At 42.3% G+C, this 26,218-nt stretch overlaps 1 protein-coding gene across 1 annotated transcript in view; it reads left to right on the top strand.

Moving 5' to 3' along the window:
* si:ch211-194b1.1 (protein Wiz) overlaps positions 1-24,930 on the top strand; it is a 77,779-nt gene extending 52,849 nt beyond the window's left edge. The window contains 6 exon segments of the mRNA XM_039825406.1: positions 1,435-1,938; positions 5,478-6,035; positions 8,236-8,447; positions 14,540-14,852; positions 17,216-17,372; positions 22,576-24,930. Of these exon segments, the coding sequence (XP_039681340.1) occupies positions 1,435-1,938; positions 5,478-6,035; positions 8,236-8,447; positions 14,540-14,852; positions 17,216-17,372; positions 22,576-22,897 (2,066 nt within the window). The 3' untranslated portion in view covers positions 22,898-24,930.
* The last annotated feature ends 1,288 nt before the right edge of the window (positions 24,931-26,218 follow it).

The raw sequence follows: 26,218 nt of genomic DNA, 5'->3' as shown, positions 1-26,218 counted from the left end.
GACTGGTCCAACATGAATAAATAGATAAATAAATAAGGACCATGTCTACAGAACAGGACATGTTGTACTGGATGTACAGTATAAAATATATAAACAAAGAGAACAGGACACAACTTCACTTCACTCACACTGTCTCTCTCTCTCTCTCTCTCTCTCTCTCTCTCTCTTATATATATATATATATATATATATATATATATTGCATATCGCAGAGTTATCAGGACACTTTCGATATATTGCGATAACGATATTGAGTCGATATATTTTGCACCCCTAGCAAACAATTTTATTATTCTAGTACGAAAAGGTAAAGTCCTTTTTTTATTTATTAGAGAAAAGATTGATGCAAAGATGAATCGATTAGTTGGAAACTATTAAATTAATCGGCCAGTATTTTGATCATCGGTTTGGAGTCTAAATTCTCTGATTCCAGCTCCTTAAATGTGAATATTGTTCTAGTGTCTTCTCTCCTCTGGGACAGGAAGAACTGAAGATCTTTGAGTTGTGGACAAAAACAAGACATTTGACGACGTCATCTTGGGCTTTTTGGGAAACACTGATCCACATTTTTCACCATTTAATAGACCAAACAACTAATCGATTTATCGAGAAAATTAAACATTAACCATCAATGAAAATAATTAGTTGCAGCTCTAAAATGTATTTTAATAAAAGATCGATACTTGGCGTCTTTGTATAGATGGAGTTTAGCCACGGAAACTATCCTAATGCTATGCTGGACCATCAGGTGGTCTGGGACAGGCCTGCTACACTATGACCCACCCAGACCTCTCAGGTGGTCTGGGACAGGCCTGCTACACTATGACCCACCCAGACCTCTCAGGTGGTCTGGGACAGGTCTACTACACTATGACCCACCCAGACCTCTCAGGTGGTCTGGGACAGGTCTGCTACACTATGACCCACCCAGACCTCTCAGGTGGTCTGGGTCAGGTCTACTTGTTGTCCCCAGAGTCAGAACTAAACAGGGGGAAGCAGCGTTCAGTTTTTATGCTCCACATATCTGGAACAAACTCCCAGAAACCTGCAGGTCCGCTGCAACTCTCAGTTCTTTTAAATCAAAGCTAAAGACCTTTCTTTTTGATGTTGCATTTCTTTAAATAACTGTTCATTTGTTATACTGAAGTTACATTGTTGAAACTGTATGACAATCTATATAAGCATATAAAGAGAAATTCCTATTTTATTTCTGCTTTTATATGTTTAACTGTTTTAACTGCTGTTTAATGTTTAATTTCTTATACTGCACTGTAACTTTAAAATAAATTTTGAATCAGTTTTTGTGTAAAGCACTTTGAGTTGCCCTGTTGCTGAGATGTGCTCTATAAATAAAGCTGCCTTGCCTCGCCTCGCCTTGCCCTGCGATGCTTTTCCTGTTCACCACATTACAGTTTGTGTCTCTGATCTTTTTAGGCGACCCTCCGAAGGAAATCGGCTGCGAGTTCTGCGGGGAGTACTTTGAGAACCGTAAAGGCCTGTCCAGCCACGCCCGCTCCCACCTGCGCCAGATGGGCATCACCGAGTGGTCTGTGAACGGCTCGCCCATCGACACCCTGAGAGAGCTCATCACGAGACGGGGCCTGCCTTGCGCTCTGCCGCTCAAACCTCTCAAAACTCCTCCGAGGTCCTCTCCCGGGCCCCCACGCTCCCCTCTGCCGGCCTCCTCCTCTCCTTCCGCTACCCTCCTAGGTCGCCTACCATTCGCCTTCGCCCGGCCCAGCAGCCCGGCGCCGTCCGCGGCGTCCAAATCGAGCTCGGCCACGCCTCCGACGTCTTCCAGCGGGCTGATCCTCAAGCTGAAGCCCGAGCCGGTGCAGCTGGACGTCACGGCGCCCAGAGCCGTGGCGAGATCTGCCGGCTTCTCCGGTGAAGCTCTCAGCTGGAGCAGCTCTGACTCGGCGTTCCCCCTCAACCTGGGTAACTTGGGTTTATTTAGCAATTGAAAGAGCCCCTGCTATGCTTTTTATTTAATTTTTTTGTGCTGTCAAATGATTACAATATTTAATCGCGATTAATCGCATTAATGTCATAGTTAACTCGCGATTAATCGCACATTTTTATCTATTCTAAATATCCCTTGATTTCTTTTCATCCCATTATTTTTTTCTCATCTTAATGCTCATCTTAATGCTTTTATCAACATGGAGAAGTGGATCAGCTTGCTTTGTGCTTTTGTCGCCTGGCTTTGACGAGGGGGGGAGAATTGGCATCATCATACATGGCCTGTGTTCTCACTCAACCCTTGTGATGTCTTCGGGTCAAATCGACCCATTTTCAATTTTTGTTTTATATCAGAAAATATGGGACGTAGAAATAAGCGCTGAAAATGTGTAGAAGGAAAAACACAAAAAAAACCTGTTATATGTTCAAGGTTGACGGGAAGACAACACAAGGGTTAAAATGTTTTCAGAAAGACGTCTTCTGTGAATTATTTTTGTAAAATACGAGATCGTATTCCGAACGAGGCCGCCATTATGGTCGGTTATGAAATCTGGACAACTTCTGGTAATGTCACTTTGATTAATGTCAAGTTCTCATAATCAAGACAACCCAAAACAATGTCAACTTGTCATGACAAAAACCGAATGACACTTAATGACAGAAGTCTTAAATGTTTATGACTTGTTTACAACATTTATGACACGTTCATGACAGTGTCATGTCACGATTATGTCGATACCTTCAAGTAAAGTGTTACCGAATATATATGTATATATATATATGTATATATATATATATATATATATATATATAGATAGATAGATAGATAGATAGATAGTAAGTATGTGCAATGGGCAGATGTGAAGTCCAGGATGAAGGTCAGTGCTAGTGCAGTGACTACAGATTTGGATGTGGTGTCGGGGGGCATTTAAGAGTCAGTACCAGTGGGGGTCCGGGGCCTTGTTGTTGAGGCTGACTGCAGAGAGGAAGAAACCATTTTTATGGTGTTTTATGGGTATTTAGCAATTTAAAGGAATCGTTTTGCATTTTGAGAAATACACTTAAGCCATGATCACACCTGGTGTCTTTTTCTGACAAGAAAAAGTTGACTAGGGCGCTTTTACCAGTCCTTCCAGAAAAGAGTTTTTTTGTGATTGTTGGGGGGCAAAAATCATTGATTATGCGGCACGTTTTCTTAAAAAATGCTGATGGAATATGCTATATATGATATTTATGCAATTTTATGCAATGAAATTGCGGGAACTTGCAAAAACTGCTGTGTGATGAAAAAGAGAAAAACAGTGATCCCCCCCAACACCCTGCTTTTCAATGATGTTCACGTCACGTAATTACGTCACTTCATAACGTTCCCATGGCAACAAGGGAAAATGGCTGCTCTTGTGTGAAGTAAATGCAACATTTTTCAACTTTCTGCTAAAATATATTATGTGACTTTTTTTGCAACGAAAATGCGGGGATTATGAAATCATGCAAGCACCACATATTTTGCGCAGAAATCAGCAATTTATGCGGCGAAAGTGCGACTTTGGCTGATTATGCGTTGAGTTATGCGATCGCATAATTGCGTTTTTCTGGAGGGACTGATTTGTACTTTTAAAAAAAAATAGAACGGCTAGAACAGTCTGTGGAGTTAAGTTTGTCACTTTACTGTAACGCAGCCTGTACAATCAGGAAAAAGCGACACTTTTGTCATATTACGATATGACGATATCCCAAATTTAAGACAATATTTAGTCTCATACATAGGCGCCGATACTGTGGGTGCTCCGGAGTTTGAGCACCCACAGAAAATACTGAGCACCCACGGGGGAAAAGGTAAATCGGCGCCTATGCGTGTCAGTTCAACTTCTCATCTCCGATCCTGTCTGTATCTGTGAGAGGTGGAGCTGTCCTGAGTTGAAAGCCTACTTTACGGTTTTATTATCGAGTCAATAGGCGTGTGTGTTCGTGTCGGCCGCTGTCCATTTCCTAAGGTTCTGAAATGCAAAAATTTTTTGACAAATTATTTTTTTTTAAAGGGGCGTGCGCCCGTGAGCACCCACGGAGGAAAACATAAATCGCCGCTGATATATGGGGAATATCTGGAAATGGGATGAAGACTAGAACAAATGTTGAATACAATGAGTTCAGACTAATGCAGCTTTATCCACACAACAAACAGTTGCCATCAGAACAGTTGCCATGCACCAAATGTATATATGCCAAGGTTTCTCTCCTAGAAAGGAAGATAACCATGTGTGCACATGTACCCATAGTGTCTCTATGAACATCAAAATAACTCCTCCTTTATACTTTTGGTCCTCACACACTTCAGGCTATCTATTTCAGTGCAACAGTTTACTTCCAAACTACACCTTTTTATGGCCGATGCTCCTAATAAATTCCCACATTCCTGGCTCCAATTCCTCTGTGTGAAAGTTGTACCCAAACTCATAATAGATTTACACATTCTAAGCTATTCCTGTGGGTGAAGGTTGTCCCCAGACTAACATTCTTGTGTAGTCCCTTACATACAAGATATGAAATACATTTGAAACATGTAGGCTGAAATATCCAACCTATCAGGCGCCTATGGTCTCATATATTGATATAATATCGATATATTGCCCAGCCCAACACTGACGTTGTCCCTCCTGTCTTTCCGTAGCCATGTCCCACGAAGTGGAGCCTACGAGAGACATTCGCTGCGAGTTCTGCTGAGAATACTTTGCATCGAAACAGACAGCTTCACGTGTAGGGATTATATAGGCCTTAGTGGTCCCCTAATACTGTATCTGAAGTCTCTTTTATATAGACCTTAGTGGTCCTCTAATACTGTATCTGAAGTCTCTTTTAGATAGGCCTTAGTGGTCCCCTAATACTGTATCTGAAGTCTCTTTTATATAGGCCTTAGTGGTCCCCTAATACTGTATCTGAAGTCTCTTTTAGATAGGCCTTAGTGGTCCCCTAATACTGTATCTGAAGTCTCTTTTATATAGGCCTTAGTGGTCCCCTAATACTGTATCTGAAGTCTCTTTTATATAGGCCTTAGTGGTCCCCTAATACTGTATCTGAAGTCTCTTTTATATAGGCCTTAGTGGTCCCCTAATACTGTATCTGAAGTCTCTTTTATATAGACCTTAGTGGTCCCCTAATACTGTATCTGAAGTCTCTTTTATATAGGCCTTAGTGGTCCCCTAATACTGTATCTGAAGTCTCTTTTATATAGGCCTTAGTGGTCCCCTAATACTGTATCTGAAGTCTCTTTTATATAGGCCTTAGTGGTCCCCTAATACTGTATCTGAAGTCTCTTTTATATAGGCCTTAGTGGTCACATATTCTAAGCTATTCCTGTGGGTGAAGGTTGTCCCCAGACTAACCTTCTTGTGTAGTCCCTTACATACAAGATATGAAATACATTTGAAACATGTAGGCTGAAATATCCAACCTATCGGGCGCCTATGGTCTCATATGCCCAGCCCAACACTGACGTTGTCCCTCCTGTCTTTCCGTAGCCATGTCCCACGAAGTGGAGCCTACGAGAGACATTCGCTGCGAGTTCTGCGGGGAGTACTTTGAGAACCGTAAAGGCCTGTCCAGCCACGCCCGCTCCCACCTGCGCCAGATGGGCATCACCGAGTGGTCTGTGAACGGCTCGCCCATCGACACCCTGAGGGAGGTTATGCACAAGAGAGGGGGGGGCGCCTCCTCTAACTCGGACCAGGGGGTGAAGAAAGAGGCGAGCCACGGAGCCAGCAGCCCGCTCTGGGAGAACTCGGAGGGTTTGGGTGTTTCGGGCTACCAGTCGGGCGCCAAATTCCGAAAATCTCCGCTCAGTTTGCTTCAGTCGGGGTCGCGGCTCCATAAGCAGGGCCTGGGCTCCGGGTCTGGCGCTCTGCCCGCAGGGAAGTTTTTTCGGCTGTCCCCGCTGGGGAAAAGGCCTCTGTCTGACGAGGGCCAATCAGCGGAGAGCAGCGCCCACTCGCCGCCGCATCAGCCTAAGACTTTCTCACCTCTGCCACACGATTTCTCCTTCAAAAGGAAACCCTCCCCAGACAAGCACGGACACCAGGGTGAGCTCTTAAATATTATGCTGAATCCCCCTACGGAAGCACATGAGAGACATAAGAAATTGAATTTTAAAGTTCCCATGACATGGTGCTCTTTGGATGCTTTTATATAGACCTTAGTGGTCCCCTAATACTGTATCTGAAGTCTCTTTTATATAGGCCTTAGTGGTCCCCTAATACTGTATCTGAAGTCTCTTTTATATAGGCCTTAGTGGTCCCCTAATACTGTATCTGAAGTCTCTTTTATATAGACCTTAGTGGTCCCCTAATACTGTATCTGAAGTCTCTTTTATATAGGCCTTAGTGGTCCCCTAATACTGTATCTGAAGTCTCTTTTATATAGACCTTAGTGGTCCCCTAATACTGTATCTGAAGTCTCTTTTATATAGGCCTTAGTGGTCCCCTAATACTGTATCTGAAGTCTCTTTTATATAGACCTTAGTGGTCCCCTAATACTGTATCTGAAGTCTCTTTTATTTAGACCTTAGTGGTCCCCTAATACTGTATCTGAAGTCTCTTTTATATAGACCTTAGTGGTCCCCTAATACTGTATCTGAAGTCTCTTTTATTTAGACCTTAGTGGTCCCCTAATACTGTATCTGAAGTCTCTTTTATATAGGCCTTAGTGGTCCCCTAATAGAATAAAAAAGGAAACCCTCCCCAGACAAGCACGGACACCAGGATGAGCCGTTAAATATGCTGAATCCCCTCTATGGAAGCACATGAGAGACATAAGAAATTGAATTTTAACAGACACTAAATACTTAATATTTTACTCTGAAAACAATCACAATTCATTTGTTCAGAATTCACCTCTTTGAAATTAAAATTTCAAAAGCTGAATTTGAGTATATATTGTTCAATGGTCACACATTCAGATACATTTTTATTTCAGAATTTCAAAAGATAGATAGATAGATAGATAGATAGATAGATAGATAGATAGATAGATAGATAGATAGATAGATAGATATGTTAGATAGATAGATAGATATGTTAGATAGATAGATAGATATGTTAGATAGATAGATAGATAGATAGATAGATAGATAGATATGTTAGATATGTTAGATAGATAGATAGATAGATAGATATGATAGATAGATAGATAGATAGATAGATAGATAGATATGTTAGATAGATAGATAGATATGTTAGATAGATAGATAGATAGATAGATAGATAGATAGATACATACATACATACATAGATAGATAGATAGATAGATAGATAGATAGATAGATAGATAGATAGAATAGATAGATAGATAGATAGATATGTTAGATAGATAGATAGATAGATAGATATGATAGATATGATAGATAGATAGATAGATAGATAGATATGTTAGATAGATAGATATGATAGATATGATAGATAGATAGATAGATAGATAGATATGTTAGATAGATATGTTAGATAGATATGTTAGATAGATAGATAGATAGATAGATAGATAGATAGATATGTTAGATAGATAGATAGATAGATATGTTAGATAGATAGATAGATAGATATGATAGATAGATAGATAGATAGATAGATATGTTAGATAGATAGATAGATAGATATGTTAGAGAGATAGATAGATAGATAGATAGATAGATAGATAGATAGATAGATAGATAGATAGATAGATAGATAGATAGATAGATATGTTAGATATGTTAGATAGATAGATATGATAGATAGATAGATAGATAGATAGATATGATAGATAGATAGATAGATAGATAGATATGTTAGATAGATAGATAGATAGATAGATATGTTAGATAGATAGATAGATAGATAGATATGTTAGGGAGAGATTCAGGTTGATCAACTTTAGATCCAAAAATCTTTGAATTCTGAGTTTAAAGTGCAAGCAACATCTCCTTTTTTTGTAATTCTGAAACTTGAATTTTTGGATCTGAAATTGTGACCATTGAAGATTTTTTTTTTCAAATTCAGCTTTTGAAATTGCAAATCAAGAAATTTTATATTTTAATTTTAAAGAGGCGAACCAATAACAAATTAATAAATACAGACACATGGTTTTCAAAGTAAAATATTGCAATATTAAGTATTTAGTGGCTGTTAAAATTCCTAATACTTCTGTCTCTTATTTGCTTCCATAAATCCTGTTGTATTGTGCTGATCACATTCTTTAAAAGGAGAGCTCTCGTCCTATTTTACTCTTTTCCTGTTTGGTATTTTTCAGATCCCAGCTGCGAGCTGTGCGGCTTCTACTTTGAGAACCGAAAAGCTCTGGCCAGCCACGCGCGAGCTCACCTGAGGCAGTTTGGTGTGACTGAGTGGTGTGTAAATGGATCCCCCATCGAGACGCTTAGCGCCTGGATGCGCAGCAGGCCGCAGAAGGTCTTGGAGATGCATCGGAGCTACATGCAGGGCAACCGCTCAACCCTGAAGAAGGTGAGGAGAGGCAGCCGGTTGTGTTTAGTGTGTTAACTCGGGCCAATGTAGGCGTTTTTATTAAAGGTCCCATGACATGGTGCTCTTTTTATATAGGCCTCAGTGGTCCCCTAATACTGTATCTGAAGTCTCTTTTATATAGACCTTAGTGGTCCCCTAATACTGTATCTGAAGTCTCTTTTATATAGACCTTAGTGGTCCCCTAATACTGTATCTGAAGTCTCTTTTATATAGACCTTAGCGGTCCCCTAATACTGTATCTGAAGTCTCTTTTATATAGGCCTTAGTGGTCCCCTAATACTGTATCTAAAGTCTCTTTTATATAGGCCTTAGTGGTCCCCTAATACTGTATCTGAAGTCTCTTTTAAGGTCTATATAAAATCATCCAAAAAGCAGCATGTCATGGGACCTTTAACAGACAATACTCAGCTTTATCTTTTTCCTCTGACACTTCTGCGAAGTCTATTGTTTTGAGTGTGAATGGCATTGTGTAAAATGTCAGCAGAAGAACTTGTGCCTTCCACAAAGCTCAGCAGCAATACATGATCATGACCTACTGTGCTACTTTCTGTGACACACTCTCTTTTCCTCCCGCTGTGTCTTTGAATAGACTTCATACTTCTAACGATCTAACGTTTCTCGGCTGGTGGCTCGACAGACATTTTGAGTCTTGGAAGGCTTCAGAGACGTGTTGTCTAACAGCTTTGAGCCTTCCTGTAGATCCTCTGTCTTTACACCCTGCAACAACAACAAAAAATAAAATCACAGGGGCGACAGATGCCAGAACAACTCCGCTATTGACTAGATAGTTGCCATAGTAACCAGGGTGCCTGGCAGCTTAGGTTTTCATCCTCAGATAAATCATGGCGTCCCATTGATGGAAGAAAAAACGTACGTTTCTTTCCCTCCTGAATTAGTTTCTGGTGCATTTGCGTCACTGTCCCACCTTTTCCCTGAGCTGTGATGTGACACACATACAGAATTAAATTAAATCACCTTTTAATGTCCTTGTATTCATAGTGTAAAGGTTTTTCTTTTTCATTTTGGAGAAATGAACCCACCTAAGCTGCATGTATTGTCCTGTACTGCTGATTGCGTCATTAAAAAAAAAAAAAAAAAAGACTCATCCTGTTGATGACCATTGATTAGTTTATCAACAGGAAATAAAAAATGCAATTTAAAGCAGAGTGGGACCTCTTCTTCCTTCAGACAGTAACATTTACGAGTACTAATCATTCATTTCAACCAGATGCCGTTCTACACTCACCTAAAGGATTATTAGGAACACTAAGACCGTGTTTGACCCACTTTCGCCTGCAGAACTGCCTTCATTCTTGGTGGCATTGATTCAACAAGGTGCTGGAAGCATTCTTTAGAAATGTTGGCCCATATTGAGAGGATTGCATCCCCCACACCACATGTGTCAAACTCAAGGCCCGCGGGCCAAATCTGGCCCCTTGCAAATTCTGATCCGGCTCGCATTATCAATTTAGGTGTTAATAGTGTTTATCTTATGTCCTGTTACTGTAATTTATATCTGCCAATTGGGACTACAGATGGAAATTAGCCTTTGGGCTACAATCTGGCACTTTTACGTGTACTGCTGTACATGTTCATTAAATGTGCATTGTCCTGAAATAAATGAATAAATGAATAAATGAATAAATTAATAAAATAAAGGTTCACAATAAATTTTGGCCCACCTAGTTGTGCGCCAAACCAAAAACATGGGAAACAGTTTTTCTCACTTGCAATTGTGCAGCACTCAAAGCAGAGTTTGGCAAATTTGCCGACTTTTAGACTCAGAAATTCCCCCAGAAGCAGAGAGTTTAATATTCAGGCTGTGAAGGAGCTTGTTGTTGGTCAGCTGGGTGGTAGCCTACTGAGAAAATGTAATCATTGATTTGCTAAATTCTAGGATGGCTTTGGAACGTTTTTGCTGACTTTTTCAGGGCTTCATGTGGACCAAACTGTACGTGAGAAAACTATATGAGACATGCAGTAATTGAGTCAAAGATTTTTTACTTTTTCGATGAAATAAAAGCATGTAAATAAACTCTCCATGTCTGGCCCTTTGTGCGATTCTCTTTTTCCAGTGTGGCCCTTTAGCAAAATTGAGTTTGACACACCTGCCCCACACCATTACACCCCCACCACCACCACCAGCAGCCTGCCCAGTGGTAACAAGGCATGATGGATCCATGTTCTCATTCTGTTTTACACCAAATTCTGACTCTACCATCTGAATGTCTCAACAGAAATCGAGACTCATCAGACCAGGCAACATTTTTACAGTCTTCAACTGTCCAATTTTGGTGAGCTTGTTCAAACTGTAGCCTCATGTTCCTATTGTTAGAGGAGATGAGTGGTACCCGGGGGGGGGTCTTCTGCTGGTGTAGCCTCATGTTCCTATTGTTAGAGGAGATGAGTGGTACCTGGGGGGGTCTTCTGCTGGTGTAGCCTCATGTTCCTATTGTTAGAGGAGATGAGTGGTACCCGGGTGGGTCTTCTGCTGGTGTAGCCTCATGTTCCTATTGTTAGAGGAGATGAGTGGTACCCGGGGGGGTCTTCTGCTGGTGTAGCCTCATGTTCCTATTGTTAGTGGAGATGAGTGGTACCCGGGGGGGTCTTCTGCTGGTGTAGCCCATCCTCCTCAAGGTTGTTCATGTTGTGGCTTCACAAATGCTTTGCTGCAGACCTCGGTTGTAACGAGTTATTTGAGTCAAAGTTGATCTTCTATCGGCTGGAATCAGTCAGCCCATTCTCCTCTGACCTCTAACATCAACAAGGCATTTTCGCCCCCCAGGACTGCAGCATACTGGATGATTTTACTTTTTCAGACCATTCTTTGTAAACCCTAGAAATGGTTGTGGGTGAGAATCCCAGTAACTGAGCAGACCAGCCTGTCTGGCACCAACATGCCACGCTCAAAGTATCTTAAGTCACCTTTCTTTCCCATTCTGACATTCAGTTTGGGGTTCAGGAGATAGTCTAGACCTGGACCACACCCCTAAATGCATTGAAGCAGCTGCCATGTGATTGGTGGATTAGATAATTGCATTAATGAGAAATTGATCCTGAGAAAGTGTTCCTAATAATCCTTTATGTGTGTTGAACTATCGTAAAGTAGGGCTGCTCGATTATGGGAAAAAATATAATCACGATTATTTGAGTCAATATTGAAATCACGATAATTTAACACGATTACTTGTTGACTTCTGGAAAGATGTTGTAATTATTCAACTTAAAAAACAGTGGAAAAAGTTAAATAAATCAATAGTTAAAAAAAAACACATACAACAGTGAAATTTGCCTTAATACTTTTTCTATTTAAACTTTATTTTTTCATTCAGAACACAAGAGAAAATAAAGAGTTTACTTGTAAAACGTAATGAGCGAAATAATAGTTTTTCTTTATTCTGTTTTTGAGAGCCAAAATCATAATCACGATTACGTTTCGATTAATTGCACAGCCCTATTGTAAAGTGCCTTTCTGCCATCTAGTGGCTCTTATCGTTGCATTGCTGTCCCTGTTGTAGAAAAATGTTTGAATGGAATCGTGACCCCCTAGTTTTACTCTCACACAGCCTCTGACGTCTTGTCGTTCGTTAACGTTAACGTTCGTTATCTAATAGTTCAGTTCAGCCTTGGATCAGCTGCAGCTCTGAGCCTCTGGCTACGGTGAGCACAACTTTCACCAAAGGAACATGAATGGGAATCTGTATCGGCAGAACAACCAATAGGAACTCTCTCTCTCTCCCTCTCTGTCTCTCTCTCTCCCTCTCTGTCTCTCTCTCTCTGTCTCTCTCTGTCTCTCTCTCTCTGTCTCTCTCTCTCTCTCTCTGTCTCTCTCTCTCTCTCTCTCTCTCTCTCTGTCTCTCTCTGTCTCTCTCTCTGTCTCTCTCTGTCTCTCTCTCTCTCTCTCTGTCTCTCTCTCTCTGTCTCTCTCTCTCTGTCTCTCTCTCTCTCTGTCTCTCTCTCTGTCTCTCTCTGTCTCTCTGTCTCTCTCTGTCTCTCTCTCTCTCTGTCTCTCTCTCTCTTGTCTTCCCTCTCTCCCTCTCTCTGTCTCTCTCTCCCTCTCTCCCTCTCTCTCTCTCTGTCTCTCTTTCTCTCTCTCTGTGTGTCTCTCTCTCTCTCTGTCTCTCTCCCTTTTCTCTCTCTCTCTGTCTCTCTCTCCCCTAAACACTCTCTCCCTCACTCTCTCTCTCTCTCTCTGTGTCTCTCTCCCCTTTCTCTCCCTCCCTCACTCTCTCTCCCCTAAACACTCTCTCTCTCTCTCTCTCTTCTTCTCTCTCCCTCCCTCACTCTCTCTCCCCTAAACACTCTCTATCTCTCTCTCTCTGTGTCTCTCTCCCTTTTCTCTCCCTCACTCACTCTCTCTCTCTCTCTCTCACTCTCTCTCTCTCTCTGTCTCTCTCACTCTCTCTCTCTGTCTCTCTCTGTCTCTCTCTGTCTCCCTTTTCTCTCCCTTACTCACTCTCTCTCTCCCTCTCCCCTTCTTTCTCTCCCTTACTCACTCTCTCTCTCCCTCTCCCCTTCTTTCTCTCCCTTACTCACTCTCTCTCTCCCCTTCTTTCTCTCCCTTACTCACTCTCTCTCTCTCCCTCACTCCCTCTCTCCCTCACTCCCTGTCTCACTCTCTCTCAATTCAATTCAAATTGCTTTATTGGCATGAATGTCAGAAATAACAATATTGCCAAAGCATCGAGGATACTGATGTGAGAAGAAATACATACCATACAACTCATTAAGTAAACTAAAACATATACATTTAAAAATAAAAATACTAAGAGTTGATCTCTGAATGCAACGTAACAGGGAGGAGAGGAAAGATGGAAAGCTCCTAAAGCTCAGTCCCATATAAATGCACAAAGATAACTTATTGTTTTGTCGTTAGTGAAAAACAATATTGACCTTGTAGTTGAAAAAGGAGCCTGATATAAGAATGACATTTCCTTCTTTTGGAGTCCGTTCATTCAGTCCTTCCAGAAAATCTTTTCGGGCAAAAATCCTTGATTATGCGGCACGTTTTCTTAAAAAATGCGATGGAATATGCAGGATATTTATGCAATTTTATGCGATGAAATTGCAAGAAAAAGAGAAAACAAAGTGATTTCAACAGGGGAAAATTGCTGCTCTTGTGTGAAGTAAATGCAACATTTTTCAACATTCTGCTAAGATATATTATGGGACTTTTTTGCAGTGAAAATGCGGGGATTATGAAATCATGCAAGCCCCGCATATTTTGCACAGAAATCGGCAATTTATGCAGCGAAAGTGCGGCATATTTGAATAAAAATGCGCTATGCATGTAAACCTGAATTCATATATATGTACGGGCCGAATCAAAATTTGCGAGGGGCTGGATTTGGCCCGCGGGCCTTGAGTTTGACACATTTTTTTGGGATAATTAGCCCGTGATGGGAGACTCAATCACAGGTCATTTCAGAGAGAGAGAGAGAGAGCGTTCCTATTGGCTGTTACTACACATGCATTGGCCGTGTGACAGAGAGGGGAGAGGGAAAGCTGCAGGAAGAGGTCTCACGTTTTTTGACATCGATATATGAGACTAGATATCGTTTTAAATTTTGGATATCATTATATCGTAATATGACATAAGTGTCTTTTCCTGGTTTTAAAGGCTGCATTACAGTAAAGTGATGTACTTTTCTGAGCTTACCAGACTGTTGTAGCTCTTCTATTATTTGCCTTTACCCTCCTAATCATTGTATCCACATTATTGGTGATTATTTGTCAAAATTCATTGTGTTAATATTTTGTGAAAGCATCAATAGTCACACTACACACTACAATATCGCCACAATATCAACATTGAGGTATTTTGTCAAAAATATCGTGATATTTGATTTTTGCCATATCGCCCAGCTCTACTTTCTACCCACTGCAGCTTTAAGATGAGGATGATTAATGCTATCACTGTTGTGTTTAGCTATTTCACACATTATTTGGCCTCATAATGACCCTATTAGTGCATCTAGTTTGGTGTAATGTAATTACATCAGCCCACGGCAGCTCAAGCTCTTGTTGAAATAATGCTGATTTAAAAAAACTCATCTCTGTCCCTCTTCCAGAAGAGCACTTCTCCTCTCACTGCATCAGCGGATTCTGACCATATCCTCCCCATCTCATCACAGAAGGCCTCCTCTTCCTCCTCCTCCTCTTCCTCCTCCTCCTCCTCCCAGTGGTCTTCTTCTTTGGCTCTGAGCCTGGTGCGGCCGCTGAGCTGCGAGGTCAGCCAGGGCTCGTCCAGGACTGCTGACGGTGAATCCGGTACCAGCCAGTTCAGGCACGGCAGCAGTAGTCCCAGCCCCTCGCGGCTCGCCGCTGGCCTCCCGCTCCAAGCACAGGTGGCTCGCAGCGAGCTGAACGTCCGCCTACCCAGAGGTACGTCACCATGCCACGTTTGTTTTTAGCTCTAACGGCCCGGTCAGATAGGCTACGTATCGTTGCTGTCCGGCTACAACTGAAATCGTTGCTTTTAAAGGTCCCAAGGCATGAAAATGTCACTTTATGAGTTATGAACATTAATATGAGTTCCCCCAGCCTGCCTATGGTCCCCCAGTGGCTAGAAATGGTGATAGGTGTAAACCGAGCCCTGGGTATCCTGCTCTGCCTTTGAGAAAATGAAAGCTCAGATGGGCCAATCAGGAATCTTCTCCTTATGAGGTCATAAGGAGCAAGGTTACCTCCCCTTTCTCTGCTTTGCCTGCCCAGAGAATTTGGCCCACCCCTGAGAGAGAGACATCATGGCTTTCAAACAAGCAAAGTAGCAGTTGGTCAAGGCCACTAAGGTCTATGTAAAAGAGACTTCAGATACAGTATTAGGGGACCACTAAGGTCTATATAAAAGAGACTTCAGATACAGTATTAGGGGACCACTACGGTCTATATGAAAGCATCCAAAGAGCACCATGTCATGTGACCTTTAACAGGAAATGAAAAAAACATTTCAGAACATTTTATTGAGCTATGTCAGAAAACAATGTCTAATCACGGTTTAAATGTTAGTAAAACCCACAGACGTAAAGGGTGACCAGTAGCATTGATTTATGAAACAAAATTGAAATCAAATATTGTCATACTGCAGCTGCACAATAGCAGTATAAACTGTGGGATACATTAGATGTAAGACAAATAAAAAGAAGTCTGTTATGCTAATAAAACACTGAAAAACTAGGCGCTTCATTAGGGTACATTTTTTAATTGAATTGGCTGATTTAGTTTTTTCTTTGAAAAGTAGTTTGTGGAATATTAACCCTTGTATATGGGTATATTGTATATGGGTTTCTTTCATCCAAATTGCCCAAAAATAACATGAATAGTTCCATACACTAAACTGCTGTAATTATGCATCAACATACATTCCTCTGATCTTAATTATTAGCTAAAGTAATTGATAATTTCTGGGTTTTTTAACTCAAAATTAGGCATAATTTAATATAAATTAGGTTTATTGACCATGAATTATAAACATAAGTGTAAAACTAGCAGTGATAAGTTGGAATGAAGTTGGCTAAGAAGATGTATACTTTATAAAACAGTCAAAACAACACAAGGGTCAAACTTGGAAGTCCAAAATGAAATGAGAAAAGAGAGAATTTTTTGCAGATTATACATCTGCTGAGTTCAGAAGGAAACCTCCACATAATGGGCTTTCAACGTAAAGACTGTAACAAGGGTGGTGATGGCCCAGTGGATATGACACATGCCTTTTGTGTGGGAGACCTGGGTTCAATTCCCATTGCGATACATCAACCAATGTGTCTCTAAGCAAGGCACTTAACCCCTAGTTGCTCCAGAAGCGTGCAACCTCTGACATATAGCAATTGTAATTGTAATGCAACTCTAACAGAGCAATCCTGGACCAATGCACTAACCTACATGTATAGACCTTTTCACAGCAGACATGTTGACATGACATAGTAGGAAAAGCACAGGTGTATTCAAACCATTTCTGATGGCTGCATTCCACTTAGGAGAGGCCCTGGTATTAAACCATTACTGATGGCTGCATTCCACTTAGGAGAGGTCCTGGTATTAAACCATTACTGATGGCTGTATTCCACTTAGGAGAGGTCCTGGTATTAAACCATTACTGATGGCTGTATTCCACTTAGGAGAGGTCCTGGTATTAAACCATTAATGATGGCTGCATTCCACTTAGGAGAGGTCCTGGTATTAAACCATTACTGATGGCTGCATTCCACTTAGGAGAGACCCTGGTATTAAACCATTACTGATGGCTGCATTCAACTTAGGAGAGACCCTGGTATTAAACCATTACTGATGGCTGTATTCCACTTAGGAGAGGTCCTGGTATTAAACCATTACTGATGGCTGCATTCCACTTAGGAGAGGTCCTGGTATTAAACCATTACTGATGGCTGCATTCCACTTAGGAGAGGTCCTGGTATTAAACCATTACTGATGGCTGTATTCCACTTAGGAGAGGTCCTGGTATTAAACCATTACTGATGGCTGCATTCCACTTAGGAGAGGTCCTGGTATTAAACCATTACTGATGGCTGCATTCCACTTAGGAGAGGTCCTGGTATTGAACATGCTGACTCACTGAAATATCTTACTGGGACACTTGATGGAACTGAGCCATCGTTAAGGTTATCAATCTCAGCTGTGCTTTTCCTACTATGACAAGTCAACATGTCTGCTGTGAAGAAGGTCTGTTGTGGCTCAGCTCCACTTTGCACCAACCCCGTTTGTCGTTTCCTCCTCCTCCTCTTGCTAAGGTTTTGAGCGTCGGCCCTTGAAGCACCCTTCTTGCCCAGATGGGACAGAGAGCCCTCCTAAGCCCCCCCGCACAGGCACTGTCCCCGCCCTGGTGCCCAAACCACCCTCCTACCCGCTGGTCAAACTGGTGGGCAAGTTCTACACCCTCAAGTGCCGGTGAGTGAAACCTGTGTGTTAGACCCAGACTGTAAATTTAGTGGACAAGGCTTCCAGGTCTGAGAAGTGAAGCCAATGCTGAAGCTTCTTAAAGCTGTATTCTCTCTAACTTCCTGCAGGGGGGAGTCTCCTTAAAGCTGTATTCTCTCTAACTTCCAGCAGGGGGAGACTTCTTAAAGCTGTATTCTCTCTAACTTCCAGCAGGGGGAGACTCCTTAAAGCTGTATTCTCTCTAACTTCCAGCAGGGGGAGACTCCTTAAAGCTGTATTCTCTCTAACTTCCAGCAGGGGGAGTCTCCTTAAAGCTGTATTCTCTCTAACTTCCAGCAGGGGGAGTCTCCTTAAAGCTGTATTCTCTCTAACTTCCAGCAGGGGGAGACTCCTTAAAGCTGTATTCTCTCTAACTTCCAGCAGGGGGCGACTCCACTGGCTCCAAACAGAAGCCTGTTTCTATAGAAGTCTATGAGAAAATGAGCCAACTTCTCTCTTGATTTATTACCTCAGTAAACATTTTTGTAATGAGTTTATGGTCTCAGTCACTAGTTTCAAGTCTTCTTAAATACATCATGATGTTTAGTTAGTAAATTATGGTGCCGTTTATTTAAAAATAGACGATAAAGCAGGGGATGCTTTAGGACCTGTCAATCAGGACAGAGGCTTAGCGATGCTAACCATGCTAACACTGTGGACATTAAAATAGACCTCAACTTGTTTTTGGCTGTTGTCCGTGTTTTCATCTTAATCTTTGACCCTCTCACTGTGTGTTTTCACTTCAGCAAAGTTAATTGGAACATTTTGGTCGCTTAAAAATGTCTTGTTCAGCGTTCTGCCACCCAAGCTAGCTAGCTACCGCTAGCGTTAGCTGGTACCTTAAGGGAAAGTTTGCAGATTTTCTGTACTGCCGTACATGCAGATGAATGGCTGCAGTACTTGGAGGTCTGTGTTTACCTGTCGGTAAATCTCCTCTGGATAACTCTCTTCAGAAGGGTTGAACATCGGCGATTTTGCGTTTAGCTTAGCGTATTTGTTACAGCCTGTGGTGTTAGAGCAGGGCATCCCAGGGCCTAGGAGAAAATGTTCAGGGCCTTTTAGCATTAGACATTTTCAGACAGCAGCATTAATAGAACTGTCTGGTTACATTTAAAATAGTCCCCTAATCCCTAACCCCCTGCTGAGCAGTACTCCACTTTTAGTTGCTAATGCACTATATTCTGATGAAATGAAATATAATCATTTGGGATTTTCAGGCAATGGAAATGAGCGCTAAAGTCCCGATATAACTACAGGACACAAGTTTTACCAGAATCAGCTGCTCCCGAGGGAAACGCCGAATTTAACTCCTGTCAGTTTGGTTTTTATTTCTTTGTGTGAACACCTTGCTGCAGCCACAGAATATATAGATCACTCTTAGTGTTAATTTGCATTATTGTATTTTGGGCTTCTACTAAAACATGTTTACATGTTTTTAAAGGTACACTATGAGTTCCTGCATGGCAGAGTGATGTCATGAAGTGGCGTATGTATGACACGCCAATTTGTATGCCATTATTGCGTGTTATCAGAATCAGAATCAGAAAGGGTTTTTATTGCCAAGTACGTTTTTTAACACATACAAGGAATTTGTTTTGGTGTTGTTGGTGCACATCACACATTCTCTAAATGTAATATTAAACAATATAAGTATAGGTATAAACAATATAAGTATAAGTATATGTACAGTACAGGCCAAAAGTTTGGACACACCTTCTCATTCAATGAGTTTCCTTTTTATTTTCATGACTATTTACATTGTAGATTCTCACTTAAGGCATCAAAACTAACTGAAAACATGTCTTATATTTTAGATTCCTCAAAGTAGCCACCCTTTGCTTTTTTATTAATAAGGGAAAGAATTCCACTAATGAACCCTGACAAAGCACACCTGTGAAGGTAAAACCATTTCAGGTGACTACCTCATGAAGCTCATTGAGAGAACACCAAGGGTTTGCAGAGTTATCAAAAAAAGCAAAGGGTGGCTACTTTGAAGAATCTAAAATATAAGACATGTTTTCAGTTATTTCACACTTTTTTGTTAAGTACATAATTCCATATGTGTTCATTCATAGTTTTGATGCCTTCAGTGAGAATCTACAATGTAAATAGTCATGAAAATAAAAAGGAAACACATTGAATGAGAAGGTGTGTCCAAACTTTTGGCCTGTACTGTACACAGTATGTATTAAATAAAAAATAAAGATAGAAATAAAATAAAATAAATAAATAAAGAGCATTACAGCCGAGAGAGAACAGTGGCATGAAGAGCCAGGTGGAGAGTCAGGGTGGTTTCCGGGCCTTGTTGATAAGGCTAGTGGCGGAGGTTTTGGTCCTGATGGACCTCAGCCTCCTGCCAGAGGGGAGTGGCTCAAAGAGTTTGTGTCCGGGGTGGGAGGGGTCAGCCACAATCTTTCCAGCACGCTTCAGAGTCCTGGTGGCGTAAAGGTCCTGGAGCGGCGGCAGATTGCAGCCAATCACCTTCTCTGCAGACCGAATGACACGCTGCAGTCTGCCCTTGTCCTCGGCAGTGGCAGCAGCGTACCAGATGGTGATGGAGGATGTGAGGATGGACTCAATGATGGCTGTGTAGAAGTGCAACATCATTGTCTTTGGCAGGTTGAATTTCTTCAGCTGCCGCAGGAAGTACATCCTCTGTTGTGCTTTCTCGACGAGGGAGCTGATGTTCAGCTCCCACTTGAGGTCTTGGGAGATTGTAGTTCCCAGGAAGCGGAAAGACTCCACAGAGTTAATTGTGGAGTCACAGAGGGTGATGGGGGGCAGGTGGGGCTGGGTTCTTCCTGAAGTCCACAACCATCTCCACTGTCTTTAGAGCGTTGAGCTCTAGGTTGTTTTGGTTGCACCACTTCACCAGGTGGTCAGCCTCTGACCTGTAGGCGGACTCGTCTCCATCAAGACGCATAATCGCTTTTTAGCGTGTTTATCGACGCCGTTTGCCCTCCATTGACCCACATTACCTTGTGATTGCGTGTGAATTATCGCCACAGCGAGTAGAAAGGACGGAAGTCCGCGGATGGGTAAAACACAGTTTTTCTTTTTAATAAAGCCTTCCCCAATGTTCTTTTCCTAAACCCAACCGTTCATTGTTTTCGTACGCGTGTGACGTTGTTCTCGCGATAACGCGCCATGTGGCGACGCGGATAGCTCAAAATGCGTACAGATAGCACGCCATTTGGCTTTAGGAAAGTGCTGTGTAAGTTTACGCAAAGTCATGATGTCACATTGTGCATGGTCACTTCTGTTGACGTTCCAAGTAAATTTCAAACACAACAGAGCAAGCTCGCCATTACCCCCCCTATGTTTCCGTAACTGTCATGACTGACTAATGCTGCGTTCATGCCACCTGGGAATAACAGGCACCGCCCCCCTGGTTACGTTGTTTTTCCGACTGGCAGCGTTCACATGGTCGGGATGCGTGTTCTTCTTCTTCTGTTATATCGGCGTTTGGCGTAACAACTTGTTGCGTGACTGACACCAACTGTTGGCCGTAGCCGAGAGCATCAGGTGGTGAAAACATGGAGGACACAATAACAGAAGATTCTCTGTTTTCTTATACGAGCATCCAAACAGCACATGGCCAGGTGTGTGTTTGTGTTATCAGCAGGACAACCAACGGGAAAGGACACAGATAATGTGTTGTTTTTATACATCGGCCTATTTATGAATAATTTTAAACATGTTATGTCTGTGCATGTTTCTTGGCAGAGGCATTTGTCCACAATAAACAGTTTATTGTCATTGAAATATGTTCAGTGAACCAAAGTCGCCGACATCAGACGTCAGTTGTCAACAACGAGTCACCAACTGGGGAACTCTGGTATCTAAATCCAGCCCCAGTTTCCCTCCTCTGATTCACAACAGGAAGTGTAGTGAATGGTGACGTTTTCACTCGGAAAAACGTTTTTTCCGATGTTCATGAATGTACAGTAACTATCACTAACCCCCACCCTCTCCCCCAACCATCTTGTCTGTGATTGGCTGGAGTGGTTTGTTATATTTCGGTGCACAGCCTGTGCCTCTAGTGTTTGTTTGATGTTTACGAGCCCTGTGTTGTCTCCCGAGACCGGGCTTTTTCACGGTGTGTTCAGGGACCAGGCAGCTAGCAGATCAAGGAGTGATGCCTTATGATTTGTGACAAAAATGAAATCACACTAAAACCATGCAGGAACTCATAGTGCACCTTTAACCTTCAATGTTTATTTTTCTCATACTGTCTGTCTGAAAATACTTGTATTCACCCTCTGTCCGTAGCGCTCCATTTTAGCGCCTGTCTCTTTAAGCACTACTCTCGAAAAAGACAAGTCTGCTCTGATTGGTCAGTGTTTCAGGTCTTCTGAAGCTACTCTCTCTGCGTCTCTTCAGTCATTTCAGCTGGGGAATGACTGTAACGGCACTGTAGCGAACTTTCTACATACTTTCTACTGGTATATATATATATATATATATATATATATATATATATATATATTTTTTTTTTTTTTTTTTTTTCAGTTAGCCTAATAGCTGGTTTGATTTGCATTGAGAGATGATTTTATGGAAAGTACCCCATGCCAATCTGTAGGTATGGTGAAGGGTATGTGATGATGTGGGGGCTATGGGGGGGGGTTGTGGGGGGTTTAATTCCAAAGGCCAAGGGAACTTTATCAGGATGCATAGTATCCTGGATCCATGAAATAGCTGGCCTTTCAAAATAAACATCTGCTTGCCTCTATGGGAATTTAACATAGGGGTGGACTGACTTTAGTTGCCACCGGTTTAGACATTAATGAATTAATGTGTGTTGAGTTATTTTGAGGGGACTGCACATTTACACTGTTATACAAGCTGCACACTTAATACTTTACATTGTAGCAAAGTGTCATTTCTTCAGTGTTGTCCCATTTAAAAGATATAATGAAATATATTTACTAAAATGTGAGGGGTGTACTCACTTTTGTGAGATACTGTATAGTTGTGACATCACAACCTTACAGAAGTCCTTACTGCTCCATTAAAGGCACAGTTTCTGAATAGGGGAGTGTGCATTTCTCTGTGGATTGAGCATTTTAATACTTCTTTTTACCTGCTTTATGATTAATATTTTTTTTTAAACATGGAAATCTGACTTTTTGCAATATGGGACCTTTTTAATATGTATTTCTGTCGGCGTCAGGTTCTGCGAGGTGGAGTTTCACGGCCCGCTGTCGGTGCAGGAGGACTGGATCAGACACCTCCAGCAGCACATCCTCAAGATGAACTACAACAGGCCCGCTGCGCCCAAAGCCGCCTCCGCTGAACCCCCTTCCCCAGCCTCTACCCCAGCCTCCACTTCCACCTCCACCCTGGGCCGCGCCAACGCTCCCAACAGCCGCTCCCATACACCTCCGGTGGCCGAGCGCGCTCCGCCCGTCACTGCCACAGAGATTGCAAAGGTCTCAGAGGAGCAGCCCACCTTATCTCCAACTTCCATTCCCCTCCCTGCCCAGACAGCGTGAGCTCAGATTCCTCACTGTCATTTAACCCCCTTTTTTAGTTTAATTCCTGCCTTTTTTATTATACCTTTTCGTCCGTTTTCTCGTTCCTTTGGCCTTCACAAAGTGTTGAGGAGGAGCGTTTTCCCTCCAAAGAGCCCTCTGAGTCCCACGCACCTTTTCGAAGCAGCTTTCTACACTGTTACTAAGACCCGTTTGCCATGGGAAAGAAGCTCTCAGGGCTTAGCCACGCACCACAGATGGGTCATGAGGTTACGAGGAGAGACGAACCAATGATTTTTGTGTTTGCCTTGTTCATATTGAATGTCCAGGTGTTGACGTGGACCGTTGCTGTACCTCTCCTCCCATTCGCTGGGGGATTTAGGGTTAATGTAGCCCTTTTTATCAAACTTCAACCACCCCTGTCTACCACATTTCTGCCCCCCTTTTCCCCTTTACTATCTTACTAGCGTTACTTAGACCAGTCAGACTGAGATTGAATGACTTTTATAATCATGTGAGTCTCGTGGTTGAGACTTTCAAACACTTAGTGTTAAAACAGGCACTTTTAACGTTGACTTTGTCACTTAGCACTTACTGAAAGGCTCATTTTAAATGGGCGAAATCTCGACAATGACTACAGGTCCTTGCACACTGAGTCTGAAATCTTCGTATGCCTTTTTTTCGTCACGCACAGAAACCTTGCACACTGACTCCGATGCGTATTAATTAATACTCTGCGAAATCTTCCGTAAAATAATACAAAATTTAGTTTTTCAAGCTGTGAGGATGATTATGTTGTCCTATTTCTTCTTAAAAAGAGAAAGAAATGGGAAATATTGGCTCCATCCAGTCCTGAGATTGCGCTGCGGGATTATCCCCATCCTTTCAAAGTTTATTTTAGGATATCTTGATAACACCCTTGAACTCATTGATATTTGAACTTGGACTTGGCCATTGGTCTCGCCAAATATCCTAGTTGGTCTCGACGGAGTCCAGCAATATAGCGTTATTATGGAACCCACTGCAGTTCTAGGCAAGACCCGTACTTTAACAGCATTCGCACGCTACGATTGGCTAGGCGGCCAAGCTTGCATGAGGTAATGGACCTTGATTTGTTCAGGTGCTATCCCCTGACCAATCGGCTATCCTGACCTTAACTACTCGAGGTCAGTGCCTAATCGGGCTGCTTCATAGTGCGGGTCGTGCCTAGAACTGCAGTGGGATTCATAAAACACAGCAATATATGCTTTTTTTTCTAAAGTAACTTCCTTCTTTGAAACAAAACCATTTATGGAGCGCACTTGTAAAGAAAACAGGCATTGGTTTAATTTAAAATTCACCTAGAACGGGTCTTTAGCAGGAGTCCTTTTTTTCTCTCATTGGGATGTCACGAGAACCGATACTTCGGTACCAACTCGGTACCAATACTAGATTTTTGGTATCGTGACATCCCTAGTCTCTCATTTGGACTCGGTCTTGACTTGATCTCGACTAGTCCTGGTCTTGGACTTGTCTTGGACTCTACAAAGGTGTTCTTGACTAGAGCACTGCTTGATAATCGTGCTTTGTGCTTGATTTTGAAGTGTCAAAACACCTCAAAATGCTTGCGACAGATACGAAAAAACAGAGAAAATTGAATCCCAAATGATCCAAAATGTTTCTATGACTGATGAAAGTTTCGGGGGGCACCTGATGGACACAACTGTCACGGCATTGCCACAGCCCTGGGAGAACTTGATGCTATCATCATTACTCACCTAGGGCTTCCAGGGACATTAATTACATTAATTTATCTAACCCTAGCCCAGATTTTCCGCTGGGCACGTGTGTGCTGCGTTCCGGCTGCATCGTGGTTTTGTTCCACGTGCCATACCACACCGGGAGCTTCAGATGCGGAACGTTTTTAGCTAATATATATGCCTTCTAGCCTAGAAATGTAGACACACCCTAGAGGCAGCAAATGTAATTTGCAGCCAGGGTCGTCTAGCAACGGCTTGGCTTGCAAGCTGGAAAAACTCTGGTCAGGCCAATCACATCGTGTATAGAGTCAGTGGGCGGGGCTTATAGCTGCTGCTGCTGCTGGCGAACAGCGGCCTTTGGAATCGGCTTTGGCCGAGACTCTGGAAGACTTGGAGTTCAGCTTTTCTTTGAGAAAAGAACAAAGAACGGCTCTGAAGTCATTCTTAAAAAAGGAAGATGTGTTCAGAGTTTAAAGTTTAATCTATCAACTAGCGTTGCTCTGGTTGGTTGGAGCGCTATCCTATTGGTGCAGAGGGAATTTGAAAGACAACCATTTATCCCGCCCCTCTGATTGAGCCCTGACCAATGGTGAGTTCCCCCAGACCCAACATCTGGATGTGGGGCTGGCTTGTCCATAGACAGTATATAAACTGGACCACCAGACCCCGTGTCTCTGGACAGAGACCAGTGAAGGATGTTAGAAGTCTCTTTCCCGGTGCTGGCTGAGCGTTACTGAGCAGCCTCCAACTGAGCTTGAAGACGTAGATGTGACGTGAGCAACCTGTCTGAAAGTGTGAAGTCTTCTGGTAGCTGTGCCGAGAGAAATCTCAATCATTCCCAATCTTACAGAGACGGAGAGCGTAGGTATATGTAAGGAGATAACATAGGCACAGGCTAATTACTGATCACTAACATGCTAGTTAACATTAGTAATTAAACCTAAACAGCTAATGGAAGTCCAAACTGCCTGTGAGCTTCTCCTGTACTATACGGTAATTCCTCTACTGTGGGACAGTAAGTCTCGTGGTTATGACCCAATTGTTAGCCTATTGTTATAAAAGCGTCTGCTACGGAGCCATAACGTGAGCTACAAGGTAATGGAGCCTTTTATACATTGTCGTGTTTCTTTAGAAATAAACAACGGACAAATAGAGTCTCTAAACGCTTCAGATGTAAAGTTATTCTCTGTCAAAGTGACGTCAGAATGAATGGGAGCCAATGGGATGCTAACGGGGGGTGATGGCTTTGTAGCATCAACATGGCGCCATAGGAGGTTCGAGTTCTGAAGCAAAGCTTACCCCCCCTTGGTAAACTAGCAGTCTTTGTGACTAGGTAAGCCCCGCCTACCTAGCCCGACGGCCAATAGGAAGATAGTGGGCCGTGACACAACGTGAGGTCGTATTCATTTTTTTTTTTAAAGTGCGAAACATTTCGGACTCAGTGTGGAAGGACCTTAATTCCAATCGGTGAAAGGAGCAAGAAGTGGAAGCACACCCAAAAAGGGAAAATCCCCCTTTTGTTAACTTTTATAATGTAACTATTTCCCCCCCAAAAAAATACTTGTTGCTTGAATGTAGCTTAAAGCACCTATTAATACTATTA

The sequence above is a fragment of the Perca fluviatilis genome, chromosome 15, assembly GCF_010015445.1.
Source record: "Perca fluviatilis chromosome 15, GENO_Pfluv_1.0, whole genome shotgun sequence".
Taxonomy (NCBI): Eukaryota; Metazoa; Chordata; class Actinopteri; order Perciformes; family Percidae; genus Perca; species Perca fluviatilis.
The sequence above is the reverse complement of the archived record's forward strand: the minus strand, read 5'-3'. Positions and strand labels throughout refer to the sequence as shown.